This window comes from Nannospalax galili, unplaced genomic scaffold, assembly GCF_000622305.1.
Source record: "Nannospalax galili isolate Female #2095 unplaced genomic scaffold, S.galili_v1.0 scaffold103, whole genome shotgun sequence".
In the NCBI taxonomy this organism is placed as follows: Eukaryota; Metazoa; Chordata; class Mammalia; order Rodentia; family Spalacidae; genus Nannospalax; species Nannospalax galili.
In genome coordinates this window covers 827,331-843,923 of record NW_008352136.1, presented here as the reverse complement: position 1 = coordinate 843,923, position 16,593 = coordinate 827,331, and the positions used below count along the sequence as shown (strand labels likewise).

The 16,593-nt window shown below is 48.5% G+C and overlaps 1 protein-coding gene across 3 annotated transcripts in view; it reads left to right on the top strand.

The window, feature by feature from the left end:
• Ssh1 (slingshot protein phosphatase 1) overlaps positions 1 to 14,888 on the top strand; it is a 67,240-nt gene extending 52,352 nt beyond the window's left edge. For all 3 annotated transcript variants that reach the window (XM_008848955.3, XM_029554038.1, XM_029554039.1), the window contains 3 exons: positions 503 to 703; positions 4,250 to 4,817; positions 8,407 to 14,888. In XM_008848955.3, coding sequence (XP_008847177.1) covers positions 503 to 703; positions 4,250 to 4,817; positions 8,407 to 9,642 — 2,005 coding nt within the window. In that variant the 3' untranslated portion in view covers positions 9,643 to 14,888. The remainder of the gene's footprint in view (positions 1 to 502; positions 704 to 4,249; positions 4,818 to 8,406) is intronic.
• Positions 14,889 to 16,593: the final 1,705 nt, after the last annotated feature.

Below are 16,593 nucleotides of genomic sequence, written 5' to 3'. Positions count from 1 at the left end.
GCCTTGGTTCTTCTCGGCCAGTCTGGTGCCTTCCTTGCACTGTCCCCCTGGCTCAGTCACTCTCTCCCCAGGCCGAGCAGTCTTGCTTCGCTGACCCTGTTTTCTACAGTAGCTTATTCAGGGCCTCCATCTGCTGTAGCAGCTGAGTGGCTTTTGCAGAAATTTGTTTAGCTATCCAGGTGTTCCCCAAGAAGAGACTGTAGGCCTCACCTATCCAGCAACCAGGAAGATTCCCACTGCAGGCAGCCACCTTTTTGGAACAGGAGTTACAAAACTGGGCTAGGCCAGGCCAGACCAGATTCATCCTGCTCTCCCATTGTGTGCTAATTGATTTTACAGCAGTTATTTCCTTTAGAGGGTGTGTGGGATCTGTTCCATAAACATTAGGATGGAGAAGTCTTGGGCTGTGAGATAACTTCAGGGCTTAACAAATCAGTTGTTTAAAACTGAGTGATGAGGTTGAGGAAGACTTTTAATTCTTGCTCCCCTCCTGTCCCTATAGGAGGAACCATTCCAAGTGCCTGGTCCATTGCAAAATGGGTGTCAGCCGATCTGCATCCACCGTCATAGCCTATGCAATGAAGGAATTTGGCTGGCCCCTGGAGAAAGCATATAACTATGTGAAGCAGAAGCGGAGCATCACGAGGCCCAATGCGGGCTTCATGAGGCAGCTGTCTGAGTATGAAGGCATCTTGGATGCAAGGTGGGTATGTGCGTAGAGAGACAGGCTGGCAGACCGAGCTGGCTAAGCTGCCCTCCGTGTCCTGCTCTGCTCCCGCTGGCCTGGCAGCGGCTTCCTCAGCTAGAAGCTGGCCTCTGGGGGCAGTTGGCTTGAGAAAAACAACTATTGTTTGGCTTTGATTAGTGGTTTCCAGAAGGGATCCACTTTGATTTTGTTGGCACACACAGAAAGCTGCCGGAGGGAAGGTGCCTAACTGCTCCTCCAAGGCAGGACCTGGTGTGTGGTGTGGGCCAGAGCTTATCCATTTCCAGAGCGCCTGCTTTGTGCCAGGCCCAGAGGCTGCAGAGGCCACTGGCTGGGTTCTTCCACAGATGAACTGGGCCATCTCCCCCAAGCCCTCATTCTCTCTGTTAAGGATTTGACACCCACCTGAGTATCAAATGCTGTAGACCTGTGGGAAACAGCATGGTGCTCCCTCAAAAAATTAAAAGTAGAATCCCTCTGTGATGCAGAGATTCTGCTTTGCCACGTCTACCCAAAAGACTGGAAAGTCAAGACTCAAAGGGACATTTATACGTCACAGTAGCAGCTGTTGATGGCAGTGTAATCTGCAGCAGCACTAACTAAGGTGGAAGCAGCCCATTGGTTGAATGGATACACAACACAGACTGTGTGAACAGGTGTAGTGCTCAGCCTTCAGAAGAAGGAAGCTGGAATCAGGCGAGAAAGCTCCTACCTGTAGTCAAAGCCATTTGGGGCACTTAAGGTGAGGATTGCCTGAGCCCAGAAGTTCAAGGCCAGCCTGTGACATGTATCAAGAACCCCATCTGCAAAACAAAAAAAGGGAAGGAAAGTTTGATATTTGCCATATATCCTAGTCAAACATTGGAGCCAGCCAGAAAAAGACAAAATACTGTGAGACCTCACCCTTATATGAGGTCCCGCTGGGGAGGGGAGTGTTCATGCCTGATAGGTACGGAGTTTTCATTTCTTGGTAACAGTTACACAATGTTGTGAATGTGTGATACTGCCAGGCTGTGTGCATGTGAAGGTGGACTAGGTGGCAACATTTATTTTATATGAATTTTGATAGGTAGAGAACGGGCAGGAGCGAGCGGGTGGCGCGGATGGAGGAGGCACCGAGGCACAGATGGAATTTTCAGCGGGATACAGATTTATTTCGCACAGGGCACCTTTCCCTCGGGGAAGGGAGAAATGTCAGGGAAAGGAAGGATGTCAGGGAAGGGAAGGATGTCCACCCATGGGTTGTGAGCTGGGACTTTATATATGGGGGCTTTAGGGTGTGGAAGGGGGGAATGTTTGGGGGAGAAATCAGGGAGGGGGAAGCAGGAGAAGCCTGGCTCCATTCAGTCGGCCAGGTGGGATTAGGGTCTGGAAGTGTTTACTTTTTCTCTCTTAAGATAAGAGAAAAGCTTGTTGTGATAAACAGCTTCTAAAATCTCTGGTTATCAGGTAGAATCTGCTTATCTTATCTTTGGAGATCAGAGGAGAGGCAGGCTGCTTCTCAGCAGAGTTTGTTTCCCTTGACTCCAAAGGTCAAGGTGAGGTCCCTGTTGGGGAGGGGGGAAACTGCTGCTGTTTGGAACCCTAACAAATTTAACTGCAGTTTTAGAATTGATAGGACTTTTGTGATAGTGGTTCGTATGAGCAACAGCTTATGTTAAGCCAATAAATGTGGCCGCTAAATCTCAGTCTCCCATCTCAAAACAGTAAAGTTCAGCTTCTCCCCATTTTATGAGGGAGCAAAAGGAGTCAGTGCTGAGAGGTTAACTTGTCCCACATCAGCCAGTGGGTGGCAGGAGGGAGGTGCCCACCCAAATGTGTCAACCTCCACAGGAGGTTGTTGCATGGGGTCCCTCTCAGGGTGGCAGCGGCTCCCCAGAGGTCCCAGGCTGTCTAGGCAGGAGCCAGCATCTGATACTCACCTTCTCCTACTCCTGTCCAGTCTACACAGAAGCAGCTGCCCTAAATGTCTGACTAGTATTGGAGGGAAGCCAGAGGCTAAGTCCTCCAGCTTCTTGACCAAGTTTGGGAAAACAGGAGTGCTCTGGCAGCACTGAACAGCTCCAGAGAACAGCTCCAGTCATTTTCACTGTCACTTAGCCTGGCTGGACAGATCCCCAGCCTGGGGGGGGGGGGGGGGGGGCAGTTAGAGTAAGCACCCTGCTCTCCCTTGTCAGTCACTTGATACCCTCCCTCACTGGAGCCTAGCCAAGGGCCTCCTGGTGGGTCACAGCAGCATGGTGTGAATCCGATTGCCACCAGAATGCAAGGAGCCCAGGGGCCAAACTGGCAGACAGATACTGCGTGAGCCCTCCCTTTGAAGCAGTGCTCCTTAGTTTGTGTCGTGCTGTAGTTGCTTCTCCTTTCACCCCTCAAGCCCTAAGATGGTTTTACTCCAAGGTTCTTAGCTGATGGGTGTGACCTTAGTGTCAGTTTAAAGTTTTCTGTTTTCTTAAACTTTAAAAAACATGATGAAAAGAATGTGGGGCTGGAGAGGTGGCTCAGTGATTAAGAGCACTGGCTGCTCTTGCAGAGGACCCAGGTTTAGTTTCCAGCACCCACATGGCAGCTAACAGCCATCTATAGCTCCAGTTCCAGGGGATGTCATGCCCTCTTCTGGCCTCTGCAGGCATTGCACACATCGATGTTCTTACATCCATGCAAGCAAAACACTTACATAAAATAAAAGAAGACATGAAGTTGGAAGGAAGTGGGGGTGGATCCAGGAGAGTTGTAGGGAGGAGTATAGGGCAAATAAGATCAAAGGACATCATATGAACTTCTCAAAAAATTAATAAAAATATTTTTCATACCCTAAGACTGGGAATAAAACCCTAAGGGGTAGAGTGCTTGCCTATCATGCAGAAGGCTACCAGCTCTATCCCCAACATAAATAAATAAATAAATATATATATATATATATAATATATCTATCTCAGAAGAAACCATTCAAGCCAGGCAGGATGGCACATGCTTGTAATCCCAGCAGTTGGAAGGCAGAGGCAGAAGAATCAGGAATTCAAGGCTAGCTTTGACTATATAATGAGTCTGAGGCCAGCTTGGGCTGCTTAAGACCTTGTCTTCAAAAAAGAAGATGAAGAAGAAGATATTGTTTAAAATTGACCTGAATCTTTCTGCCTTAAACAACTGCTTAGCTGTTTTCTGGGACCTTCTCTACACAGTCATGTTTGCAAGAGAACCTTGGTAAGTAGAGAACTTGCCTACTCCCTGGGCCACATAATCTGAGCTAGAGTCATCGGTGACCTGACTAGATTCACGGTAAGAAGAATCCTTCCACAAACAGGGAAGTAGATTACCAGTCAAGACTGCCTCACCCTCTGCCACATCGCCACTACATGCAGGCTGTGGCGATTGAGGGTCCTCATGTTATGTTTCTTCTCATCCCTGTGTGTCCTGAGAGTGAGCAAGAGAAACTCTGCCTGCAGAGCCCACTGACACAGGCTGTGCTTTACTTCCCTGCCCTCCTTGCCAAGACCCCCAGGCATTCCCCTCTCAGCTCACTCTCTGCTGTTCTCCCCACAGCAAGCAGCGACACAACAAGCTATGGCGTCAGCAGGCAGATAGCCATCTCCAGCAGCCCGGGGATGACACTGCAGAGCCCAATGACTTCTTGCCAGAGACCTTGGATGGTGCCCTGGAAACCAGGCTACCATGCTTGGATGATGCTGCCCAGCCCAGCCTCCCAGGAAGCCAGGCCCCAGGAGGAGCCTCTCTCCCCTGCTGTTTCCGAAGACTCTCAGACCCTCTTCTCTTCCCCGACCGTGACGACTCTGGTGGCTTGGTCCATGTGGAGGATCTTGAGAGAGATGCCCTGTTGGAGGAGGTGGCTCAGCCAATGGAAATGCACAAGTTGGCTCAGCATCCCCAGGAAAGTGCTGAGCTATGTGAGAAGGACGTGAAGAAGAAACTAGAGTTTGGGAGCCTTAAAGCCTACAGCGGCTCTTTGCCACAGATGGAGGAGATGGAGCGAGAGGAGGGCCCAAGAGCAGGGAGGTGGGGGCGGGCCTCCATTCAACGTGATAGAAGCCTGCTTGACCAAGAAAACTTAAATAATAACAACAGCAAGAGGAGCTGTCCAGATGATTTTGAGGTAGGCACAGGAACCGTGTCGGGGAGCAGCACCCCACACCACAGAGCAGCCCCTTCCTGGCTGGCTCTACTACACTGCGATTCTCACCCCACCCCCACCCGCGGATGGGCATTATTTCAGAGGGTGACTGCTCTATGACTGAGAGTGTAGCATGTGCCCAGCCAGTGGATCTGGGATCTGTAGTGAATAACCAAGTCTTGCTAGTGGATCTGGGATCTGTAGTGAATAACCAAGTCTTGCTAGTGGATCTGGTATCTCTAGTGAATAACCAAGTCTTGCTCTTCACCCCTCCCATCTAGGGCAGGGCTTCCACCTCAGATCATCACCCTAGTTCACCCTGTATCAATAGAAGGCTGTTACTGATTCACCTCACTGTGCCCTCCACAGCCACCCCCCGACACACACACACCCTGGGTGAGTTTGAAACAAATCCCAGGGGTATCATGTCATTCCTAAACGCTCCAATATGTGACATAACGATAGTACCTTCCCACCTTGAAGACCTGGGCTTCTGTCACATGCTAGTACTAAGCTCTGCATTCCTTGGAGCCTCCATTGAGCAGTGATCCTCAGCGAGCTTTAGCTTTGACCTCAAGCTGCTCCCAGACCCTGTCTCCAGCATCTGGCAATGGCCCAAGACCAGAGCTGGCTTTATGAAGGGCCAAGGGGGCTGCCTGCTTCTGGGCTCCCCTCCTGAACTCACCAAGGTCTGGGGCCTGGAGCTTTATGCCTGTTGGCCATCCCTGTCATCTCACAAATAGTGAAGCCTCTCAGTGGGGACACTGAAAGGGAAAGCTGGTTTGTAATGACTATTGCACTACAATGCTAAAACAAAACAACAGCAACAATAAAAAAACACCACTTGGAGGTTTATCTGCTGACCTTGAAGCCATGAAATGTGTTCCAGATCAGAGAGGAACTATGTGCTTCCCCAACTCCCCACCACTTCCCTCAGAGAGGAGGACAGATGACATAAAAACACTTTGTCTAGGACAGTGGTACCTTAGTCCCACTGGCATGACTGTGAGTCATCAAATGGTGACCAGGAGAGCAGCTTAGGAGGGGTCAGCAAAGGACTCGGCCTGCCGGGACCCATCAGAACTAGACCTAGAGACAAGCAGCCATTTGTGCGCCCTGCTCCTTTTGTTAACCACAGTATACCAAGCTAGTGTGGGGTCCTGCTGTGTGCCACTTAGCTCCACATGTGCAGTTGTATGGGGCAGATAGAGGACAAACACTTGAGAGTATAACAGAGGACAGAGCTAGACTGGGGCAGTAGCAAGTCATCATCCATGGCCTGAGTAACTTCTAGGGACAGGCTGAGAAGTAGTAGCTATACAAAGCCAAGGCCTTCTGGGTGGAGAGAACTTGCTGTGTGAGGAACAGGAGCTGCACGCCATGGTAGGTAGGGGGCATTGATGAAAGGTACAGTCTGAAAGTGGCCAAGGCCTCCCTGGCATGTTGGTAGGGCTGGGTGCAGTGTCCTGGGGACACTGAGAAGCATAGGACTATAAACAGGGATAAGTGACAAGCCAGAGACTGGGATCCTGAGGTGACATGAGCTCAGAGCACGAGGCTTGGAGAGGATACTCTTATAAGGAGGCTTGGGAGCCAAACCCTGTTTCCATGCTCCTGAGCCTGAACACTACTCCTCCCTCTGCCTGGTCAGCACCTGCTTATTCCAGACACGTCTCTTCCTCTGAGGCCCCTTCTCCATGGATACTTGGCCTGCTATCCTTGGCACTTTTACCATGTTTGTGGTGTAACCCCACCCTTTACAGTAGGCATCCTTTGGGCCAGAGCAAGCACTGTGTCTTGAGTAAAGGGCTCTGCAAGGTGCTCTCCAGCCCCCACCATGGTCAGTTTTAATATATGTTTGAGAAGATGCAAACATGTAGGACTTCAGTTAGAACTTTGGAAAAGGTTCTAGGTCAAGAATTAGGACGTTCTGAAGGGTACTTGTTGGGTAGAACAAAAGGCCTACTGGTAGACCCAGGTTGCCTGACTGAGAAGTCTCCCAAAGATCCCTCCACCACAGACCCACCTATACCTGCTCCATGGCCTCCAGTGTTGGACAGTCATAGATGTACTATCTTTAGAGACTGGAGTCAGCTATAGAGTGGTATTAACCTCTTGTGATTCAGGGGTGGGATGGTGGTGACCCAAGCTCCCCCTGTAGAGAATCATGAGGAACTTACCACCCTGTCTTCCAGAAGGCTTTCCCTCATACTAACTATGGAGTCTCACAGCCAGACAACTGGGAAAGAGCTAGCTCTCTTAGCTCCCCGTGTCCTCCTTGCCTCCAGCTCTGTTGATTGGTAGGTGAGCAGGTGTAGGATTGCCCTGGCTGGCAGAAGGGCAAAGAGGGAAAAGTACATGTCCCATTCACTGATGCCCCTCATGAACAAAAGGCAGGTATTGTCCCTCGGAGAGAGCAGTGTAAACGTGTTTTCTATTGGCATAAGTGCCCCCACCCCTGCCGGCCTGGCTCCTATTGGGGCCTGTAGGCACCCATGTTTGAGTCTGTGAGATGACCCCAAACCAAAACCATCTCTGCCTCTTCAACCTCCCTTGGCAACCATGGCAAGCTGATGGTTCCCAGCCTCTTTGCATTGGAGAGGAAGGGCTCCACTTTCAGGCTGCAGATACCCCTGGTATAAATTCCTCCTGCCGAGCAGAGCCGCCTTTCTATGTTCTGGTCTCCCAGGGCCATGAGCTACCTGCTTTTCACAATGGACCACAGCCATCCAGCATCCAGGCAGTGGGGCAGATTGGAAAAGAAGGTCCTAAGAGACCTCACCTCAGCCTTGTGGCTAAAGGTTTTCCCAGGATGTTTTAGCTTCTCAAAAGTTGAATAAGATGGTTAGGGATGTTCTGTGTAATACACACACACACACACACACACAAAAAAAAAAAAGCCAAAACATTAAAAAAAGAATTATATTTGAGGAGAAAGCATAAAAATTTACGTCATGCTAATTAGTAGAGGTGATAAACATTACCATTGAAATCTACCTGATGACTTTACAGACATACAGGCGCCAAGGATCCAAGTGCAACCGATTATGACTAGTAATAATCAGATACATACAGATGAGATACGCATGGGCCAACATCTCAGTGTTATTAGCAAAAACAATGAGTCTTTCTGTAAGAAACAGTATATATTAAAATGAAAGGCAGATCTTTTTTAAAGGTTAAAAACTCATTCAATTTTATGTCTTAAAGGGTTTACAGTGAGTTCAATATTGTATAACTGTATTAATTCAACAGCAAAGCTAAAAATTTTATAGCCACTTTTAAAAGAGACGTATCTTTGCTCTGGAAACTGTTATTGGCTATGTTAAAGCTGTAATGAAATGCTTCTTCTAAAAAAACTGAAAAAATATATTTTAATATCTTCGACCTGTCTAACCACAATTATTCATGATGCTCTAGGTTCCAAGAGATTTCTCCTCCTGACCTAAATCAAAGGAAAGCACTGCTCCTATAGTGTGACCAGCCCCAACCACATCCTGCCCACAGGCGCCCTTTGCTCTTCTGGTCTTCCCTAGCCTTCACTGTCTCACCGTGTGCTGTTCTCTTGCAGCCTGATGCTGTGTTTGGAATCCTTAATAAAGTGAAGCCTTCCTATAAATCCTGTGCCGACTGCATGTACCCCACAGCTGGTGGGGCTCCTGAGGCATTCACAGAGCAACATGAGGACCCCAGTGCTCCTGCCATCTGCACCCAGCCAGCCTTCCTGCCCCACATCACATCTTCCCCTATGGCCCACGCTAGCTGCCGGTCCCGAGCTGCCGAGAGGCCAGCCTCTGGCCCAGCCAACACCCCCTCATTGCTCCTATCATCAGGCTCAAGGAAGTCAGATACCAGTGGCACTGGGGCTGGGGCTGGCCCAGACCCAACAACAAGCTTTCCAGAACCTTCGAGAGAAACCCCAAAAGTCCTTCCTAAGTCCCTCTTGTTGAAGAATTCTTACTGTGATAAGAACCCAACCATCATGGAACTGGTGAAGGACGAATCATCAACTAAGAAAGAGCCAAAGCCAGCTAAGGACCTAAGGCTTCTGTTCAGTTCAGAGTCTGAGAAACCAACCACCAACAGCTACTTGATGCAACACCAGGAGTCCATCATCCAGCTGCAGAAGGCAGGCCTGGTCCGCAAGCACACCAAAGAGCTGGAGAGGCTAAAGAGCCTGCCCACAGACACAGCATCTGCCTGCAGGGACAGTGCCACCAGCACGCTGGAGGCCAGCATCCCTGAGGAGGGCCAGGAACTGGCTGCCGCTCAGGAACCAGGACACCCAGCCCTTCATAGCCAAGCTGGGGCTGAGGAGAAACCACTAGAAGGAGCCCCACTGAAGAGTCCCACTCCCATCTTCTACCGCCTGGATCACACCAGTAACTTCTCTAAAGACTTTCTGAAGACTATCTGTTATACCCCCACCTCTTCTTCCATGAGCTCCAACCTGACCCGAAGCTCCAGCAGTGACAGTATCCATAGCATCCGTGGGAAGCCAGGGCTGGTGAAGCAGCGAACACAGGAGATTGAGACACGCCTCAGGTTGGCAGGCCTCACCGTCTCATCCCCACTGAAGCGTTCCCACTCTCTCGCCAAGCTTGGGAGCCTCAACTTCTCCACAGAAGACCTGTCTAGTGAGGCTGAGGCATCCACCGTTGCTGACTCCCAGGATGCCAGGTGGCGTGAGTCTTCCTTCTTGCACGAAGTCCAGGCCACTCCAAGGAACTCCACCGCAGCCTCCAAACTGTCAGGAAAGTCTGCCCCAGAAAACTTGAAAAGCCCATCGCAGGTGAGCAAAAGCTGAACAGCCTTTTGCTAGAATGGGACCAGTATTTTCGTACTGTCCTTTCTTGAGTCTTCATTACAGATTCTGATCCACCCCCCTACATCTTGATTTGTGTTAAACAATTGGCATCATCCAAGCTTTCCCCCTCTTGCCACAGAAAAGTAAACAAAGGAATTTGCAGCACAACGAGAAGAGGTATATGGCCTGGGCGACTCGGAAGCTGTCAGCCAGGAGACAGAAAACTCTGACCCACAAGTCCTGTCTTGGGAAAGAATCATGTTCAGATATGCACACATAGGCTGTGGCTGGAGCTTAGTTGGTATAGAATGTTTGCCTACAATGCCCTTTCCTTGATCCTCAGCATCCTATAAAACCGGGTATGGCCATGCACACTTGTAATCCCAATACTTGAGAGGTGGAGGCAGGAAGATTGGAAGTTAAAGGTCATGCACGGCTACATCAGGAGTTTGAGGCCAGCCTGGGGGCAGCGGGGATATATATGCATATCCAGAATATTTCATTTGCAACATGTAAAAGAAGAGTAATGGTATGACGTTGCTGCAGCTCACCTTCTAGCTCATTCTAGCCCTTGCCAGAAGACTCAGATGACAATATAATTCCTACCTCTGTTCTTGCTGTGCTTTTTATTTTTAAAAATACAGTAATGACCAAGGCTCATTCCAGGGAATAATACTGTGTCAGAAAAGGTTTTTCCAAGAGAATTTTTTTTCAGTTGGGACCCAGAAGTGTTAAAACTGAACTTGATCGTCCCAAGCACTGCTAAGAGACGTTATCTGAGTGACGGGCATCTGTATGAAGTCCCCTGTCCTGGTTCTGGGGTTGTGCTGGATGGTGGCTTGAGCTGGCAGTGGGGTGTGTGATGTTCTCAGTTGCTCCCTCTGAAGTGTACATCACCTGGTCGCTCAAGTGTTGCGGAGCTGATTCTGCTGCTAACGAGGCATGGTTGTGTTTAGGGTTTGGACACACTGCTATACCCATGAGGCTGTGGGTCTGGGGTGGGTCATCCTACTAGGAGGCCCTGACTCTCAGGCTCATTAGGTGTCATCTAATATAATTAGGCAAGAGAAAATGGCGTCATCACCATTGAGATACTGTTGTGGGTCCCTCTCCATATGTAACTTCTCTGAAGGGAGTAAGTCTGTTGAAAAGCTTCACAAATGTTTACAGTTGTCCTTTCCTGTGGGGAGAATAGTACTTCCTGTCAGGAAAGTACTGTTTTCCTGTTTCTCCAGCTCTCCCCAGGAGTAGTGATGGGACTAAGGAGGCTGCAGCCCACCCAAATGTTAGCTCTAGGTGGCACCTTGAAGAATCAGGTCAGTTCAATGCAGCAGGTGGCCCTGGGCTCTGGGTTCCAATCAAGTGGCTTGTCTGGTGTCCCATCAAGACAAGAATGCTAAAAAATGTTTTGAAGAGAGACAAGCATCTTGGTAGAAATGCAGAAGGGCTTAATTTGGGGGTTGGAAAACTGGAGTGTGCAGTTCTCAGGAGCTAAGAGTGGCTGTTACTTTTTACTTCTATGTTTTTTAGGTTTTTGAGGGAGGATCTCATTGTATAGTCCAGGCTGACCTCAAACTCACATCTGTCCTCCTGCCTCAGCCTCTCACATGCTGAGATTATAGGTATCACCCACCATGCCTGACGTAGCTGTTACATTTTTTTAAAGAGTTTGTCAAAACAATAAATTAAGTCAGGAATGGTGGCACAGGCTTATAATCCTTGGACTCCAGAGAATGAGGCAGGACCATCATGAATTAAATGCCAATCTGGGCCACATAGCAAGTTTCAGGCCAGCCTCGGCTACATAGTGAGACTCTACCTCAAAAACAATAAATAATCAACCCTGACAGAGACTGTGTTGCCTGCCTTAGATATTTACTCTTGGGCCATTTATAGACTGTTTGCTGACCCTGGTTTTATCTGACACTCCAGGGCTGCTTATGGCCCTGCAGGAAGAAACGGAATATCCGAAGACGTCCTCTGCCTCTTTGATTCCACAGGCCAATCCCCACCCTCTTCATGCCCCAGACTTCTCCAGCCCGCCCACTTACCTCTTGTGCTGATGGAGTCCCTATGTAGAAGTCCGTAGCTCCATCCTGCACTCAACTCAGTCAGCCAGACAGCTCAGCAAGACCACAAAGCCTTCGGGGATTGGCCGTGCTCTGGAAGCAAGTGGTTGGGGTGGTCATCCCACACTGCTCAGAATAGGGTCCCAAAACGGCCCTCCTGGAAAACACCCAAATGTCTTCAGGAACAAGGCTAGCTTTTACTTCAGCTCATGTAGGGTTTTTGTGAACACCCTCTCCCCCAGGAACTTTTCTCCTTGGCATGATTTTTTAAAATACGTATGTTATTTTATGGGGATTTGTTTTCCCACTAGTGTCAATTGTAATCACCCTAAAAGGTGATTATCCTCCTACTCCAGAAACCCTATGGGTTTTCCCTGCTCTCCCTCAGCCAACAAAAGCATACTTTGAAAAAAAAAAAAACACAAGCCAAGCTTAACATATATTGCCAGGTTCAATTTCCATGGTAGATCAATTTTTGTGTCAAAATAATCCCTTAAATTTGGCGATGGTAGGCCCATGCTGGTTTTTAACATGTCCGTGAGAGTGGTTTCGAAAACTGTGAGATGATTTTGAAAACTTTAATTCTGAAAGCCATAATTTGTCTTGTTCCATTAAGAGTAGGGATTGGAGGGTTATAAACACGTGGGTCTTTGGCATCTGGCAAACTAACCCATTCATTTTAGAAGTATAGCTGGTCTATCAACAGACCAGGGCACTGCTCTTTACATCATCGGAGCAAAATAAAGTGCCCTGGCTTGATAGTTTACACTGTGGCCTGGAGGACAGGAGCTGTCTGTAAACATGGTAAACCGCTATTTAATTTAAAGTGTTCTATTAACTACATGAAAGCTTTCTGCCAGGCTAGGGCACCTTGGCAATGGCCAACTGCATACTGTCTGGTCCAAAGTTTACTCCAAGGCCAAGCATGGTGGCACATGCCTCTTATCCCAGCTCTTAGGAGGGCAAAGGCAGGGGATATCTGTGAATTCAAGGCCAGCCATGGCTGTGTAGTAAGACTTTTTGTCTCAAAAAAAAAATTGCTCTATGAGACGCTCCATGCTTGGCTGTTGCTTTGTATGTAGTCGTAACCAATTAGGGAGATGTAAGTGGTACAAGAGAGAGGTAAGCAGGGGTTCATGCTGTGCAAGTCACTGAGTTTGGTGACCACCATTTCATTGAATGCCTGTATTGAGTGGAGAGCTGAGGGCCTTTTCTGATCCACTTGATGGCCGTGTACTCGGCGGCTCTTCATCCTTCTGCTCACCTGCACTCACGTGGTCTGCCACAGCCCTGAACTGTGCAGCGCATCATCTTGCATGACACAGGTCTTGTCAGGCTTCATGACGTGCAAGGGAGATAGATACTGATCAGAGGGGAAAAGCCAGGCTGCCCCAGGGATCAAAATTCCAGCGACAACTTCATGCATTCTCAGAGCTGTTTCCGGACCTTCTAACAAGGCCCTGGTCGCATGAGCTTCCTAAGACCAGGTTTCTTTCTGTGCATCCTTTTCACCCTTGTTCACAGTGTGGAGACCCCTGCCAACCTTACACAGCTTATTTCTGTGGCTCGGCCATGTAGATTACTCACAAGTGCCCAGGCAGCAGCACTGCCCTAGCCCCCTCTGCTCCCTTTGTTCCAGAGCTTTCTCCAGCTGAAGATCGGCCACGCTATTCTAAAGCCCCCTTTTTTTTCTCCCCTAGAGAAACCCCAAGAGTGCTGCAGGATAGAGCCAAGGTTAGAAAGAATAGACCTTGAAAGCTACCCTGAGCTCTGGGCACTTGTCTCAAGGCCTATCCTGGAAGGCTTATGGACCCCCCTACTCCCCAGGAACCATTTCTCCCTAGCAAGAGCAGATACTATGCCATTTAGTTGGCTGGACATTTAGCAGGGCTCTCCAGAAACACAGAAAACTCCATCAGGGGAAGGCCTGTGGCAAGAGAACCAGGTGGCTCCAAAGCTTGGTGACATCTCACCAGCATGACAGGTTCACCTGTCCTGGTCCCTACCTCCAAGTTCCTGCTGATGATGAAGGTCAAATGAAGGCCATTGATTTACCCTTGTCCACAGCCACTTGTTTTGCTGTGTCAAAGTGTAAGCATCCACTCGGTCTGCATATGTGTATATATGTGCATATATCCTGTATATGCACTGTATATTGTATACTACCTGACCAAACTATGGTGTAGATCATTTCTCTCATTCACACACATGCTGTGTCCCTAAGCTCTGTAGTGAAATCGCCGTTGACCATTGACAATGATGCTGCCCAGGGCCATTTGGAGATGACCACCTCAGCATTCCCTTTTGCAGTAGGCGCCACAGCCCCATCCTTCAGTCACTGTCTTGAACAGGAGTCCTCCTACCAGCACGCAGCTTCTGCTGCCCTTGGTATGGGCCTTGCTGCATGCGAAGATAGCTGCTTCCTCCTTCCTATACTGTAATTATTGTTTTACAATTGAGTGCCTTAATAATAGTTTACAAATACTATGTATTTATGTGGAAAACTTCACCTTTCATCTTTTGTGCTTGGGTACTTTATCTCTCCCTGGTGGCTGGTGGAGGACTTGAGCTTGTCCTACCCCGCTTGTGTTTATTCTGCTATGCAGTTTTCATTGTGTATTCGTGACTACTCCACAGAGCCTGCTTTTAGAAATGGCACTGTGAGTTCCTGCAGGCCAGGCTGGCGTTGGTGAACACTGTGGCCCATGTTAACCAATGAAGGATGCGATTTGGTTTGCTAGGCGGCTGGGGGATGGCGCAGGCCCGGCACCCCCTGAACCAAACCCCAGAATCCCTACACAGTTGCACTCTTGTTTAATAGAGGTTTATTACCACGCTAGTTCACCCTTTCACACCCCACCTTCCTCTCTGTTAGTGTCCTGAGCTCTTTTCAACAAATTTTAGGTACAGCTCACCCTGTCGGGAGCCGCACCAGACGAGTTCTTTGCCTTTCAGAAGCTGCCACTGGGTTCCCGTATGTTGCATTACAATATTGATGGGTTTTTTAATTGTTTTTTTCTTCTTGTTTTTTTTATATTATATATTTAAAGGCAGTATCTTTTGTACTGTGAATTTACAGTAGAAGATGCATAATGCACTTTTTTTACTTCTGTTGGTGTGTAACTGTATATAGTCTGTGTGCTTCTTGTGATGAAAATAAACATTTTCTTTATAAATGCTGTGACTTTGCCTGTGTACTAAAGGAATCTACCTCTATAGCCTTGCAAAGACGTCCAGTGCACCCTTCATTTACTGTCATTACCATGGGCAGTCTTTGCTTTAGGATTTATTTTTACTGTGTATAAAATTTTTACTCGAGGTCGGAGGAGTCACCTGAAGATTCCTTGGAGCTGGAGTTACTCAACTCCAGTCCCCATGATAGAGCAGCAGGTCTTCTTAACCGCTGAACTGTCTCCCCACTCTACTGAGGTGTGAGGCTGTGCTCAAAAGCCAAGGAGTTAGATGAAGAGACAAACCAGGCTTTTAAGCCCAGCATTCAGGAGGCAGAAGTAGGCAGATCTCTGTGAGTTCTAGGCCAGCCTGGTCTACATAGAGAGTTCCATGCCAGCTGGGGCTACAGGGAGACCCTGTCTCAAAAAGACTGAAAAATAAAAATAAAATAGATGAGACAACCAGCACCGCATTGCTGGCTCTACCCAGGTCTCTGTCCCTTCTGATTGTGTCAGGGAGGAAGCACACACCCACTTGTGACCAGCCATTTATCCAAGAAAATCTTCTGTTCTAGGATGGAATTGGACCTTGCTTGGTTTCTCTCGGTACAAGTAGCAAACAGCCAGGAGTCGGCTCTGGAGAACCTCTTCAACTAAGCTGTTGCTGAGCTGAGGAGGTCGTACCCCCTGCTCTCCCACTCGAGGAGGCTTTTGATAGAGCTGTACTTGGTTCCATCTCTGTCAAAATACCTTCTTAAAGGAATAACGAAGTGTGGTAGCACACACCTGTAATCCCTGTACTTGGGAAGCTGAGGCAAGACGATGGCTATGATTTCAAAGCCTACCCTGGGCTACATGGTGAGTTTGAGGCCAGACAGAACTATGTAGCAAGACCCTGTCTCAAAAAGACCAAACGGCCAGCAAGCTGGCTCCATGGATAAAAGCTCTTGCCATGCAAGCTCAACAACCTGAGTTTGATCCCTAGAACCTCCGGTGGAAGGAGAGAACGGACTTCTGACTTCCACACGTGTACCATGATAGATGCACACCAGCACTCACGTGCACATTCATGATAATAGATGCAAATTTAAATATTTTTGAAGTCTTGAGGAAAACAAGTTTTCAGTTCCTGGTTGCAGAGTTCATAGACCTTGACTTCTTAGTTCTGTTGCATTTTGTGCCAAGGCAGCGCATCATGGTAGAGGAAACTTAGCTCATGGTGACTGGAAAACAAATGAGCTGTAGGAAGGAACCAGTATGGTTCCCAATATCCCCTTGAAGGCCCAGCCCAGTTCAGTGATCTGTTGTCCTTCCACCAGGCCCCACCTAAAGTTTCTGTCACCCCCCAATAACACCATCAGCTATGACAGCCTTCAATGTATGGCCTCTGGGGGACACTTAAAATCCAAAACATAACTCCTGGTGAGTGAGGAAGCCAGTTGCCTACATCTTGACATCTGGGCACCCTGGAGTTTACTGTTTCTGCTGTGCAATCAGGAAGAGTCAAGAGGACTCCCTTCCTCCCTAACCCACTGTCCTAGTTTGTTAATCTTCATTGCTATGACAAAACATTGACCACTACCAACTTGGGGAAGAAAAGGTTTATTTATCTTACATCTCCCAGGTCACAGTTCATCAGGGAGCCCAAGGTAGGAAGGAACTCAGGGCAGGAACCTGGAGGAAGGAGCTGGATGGAGCACAGGCCATGGAGG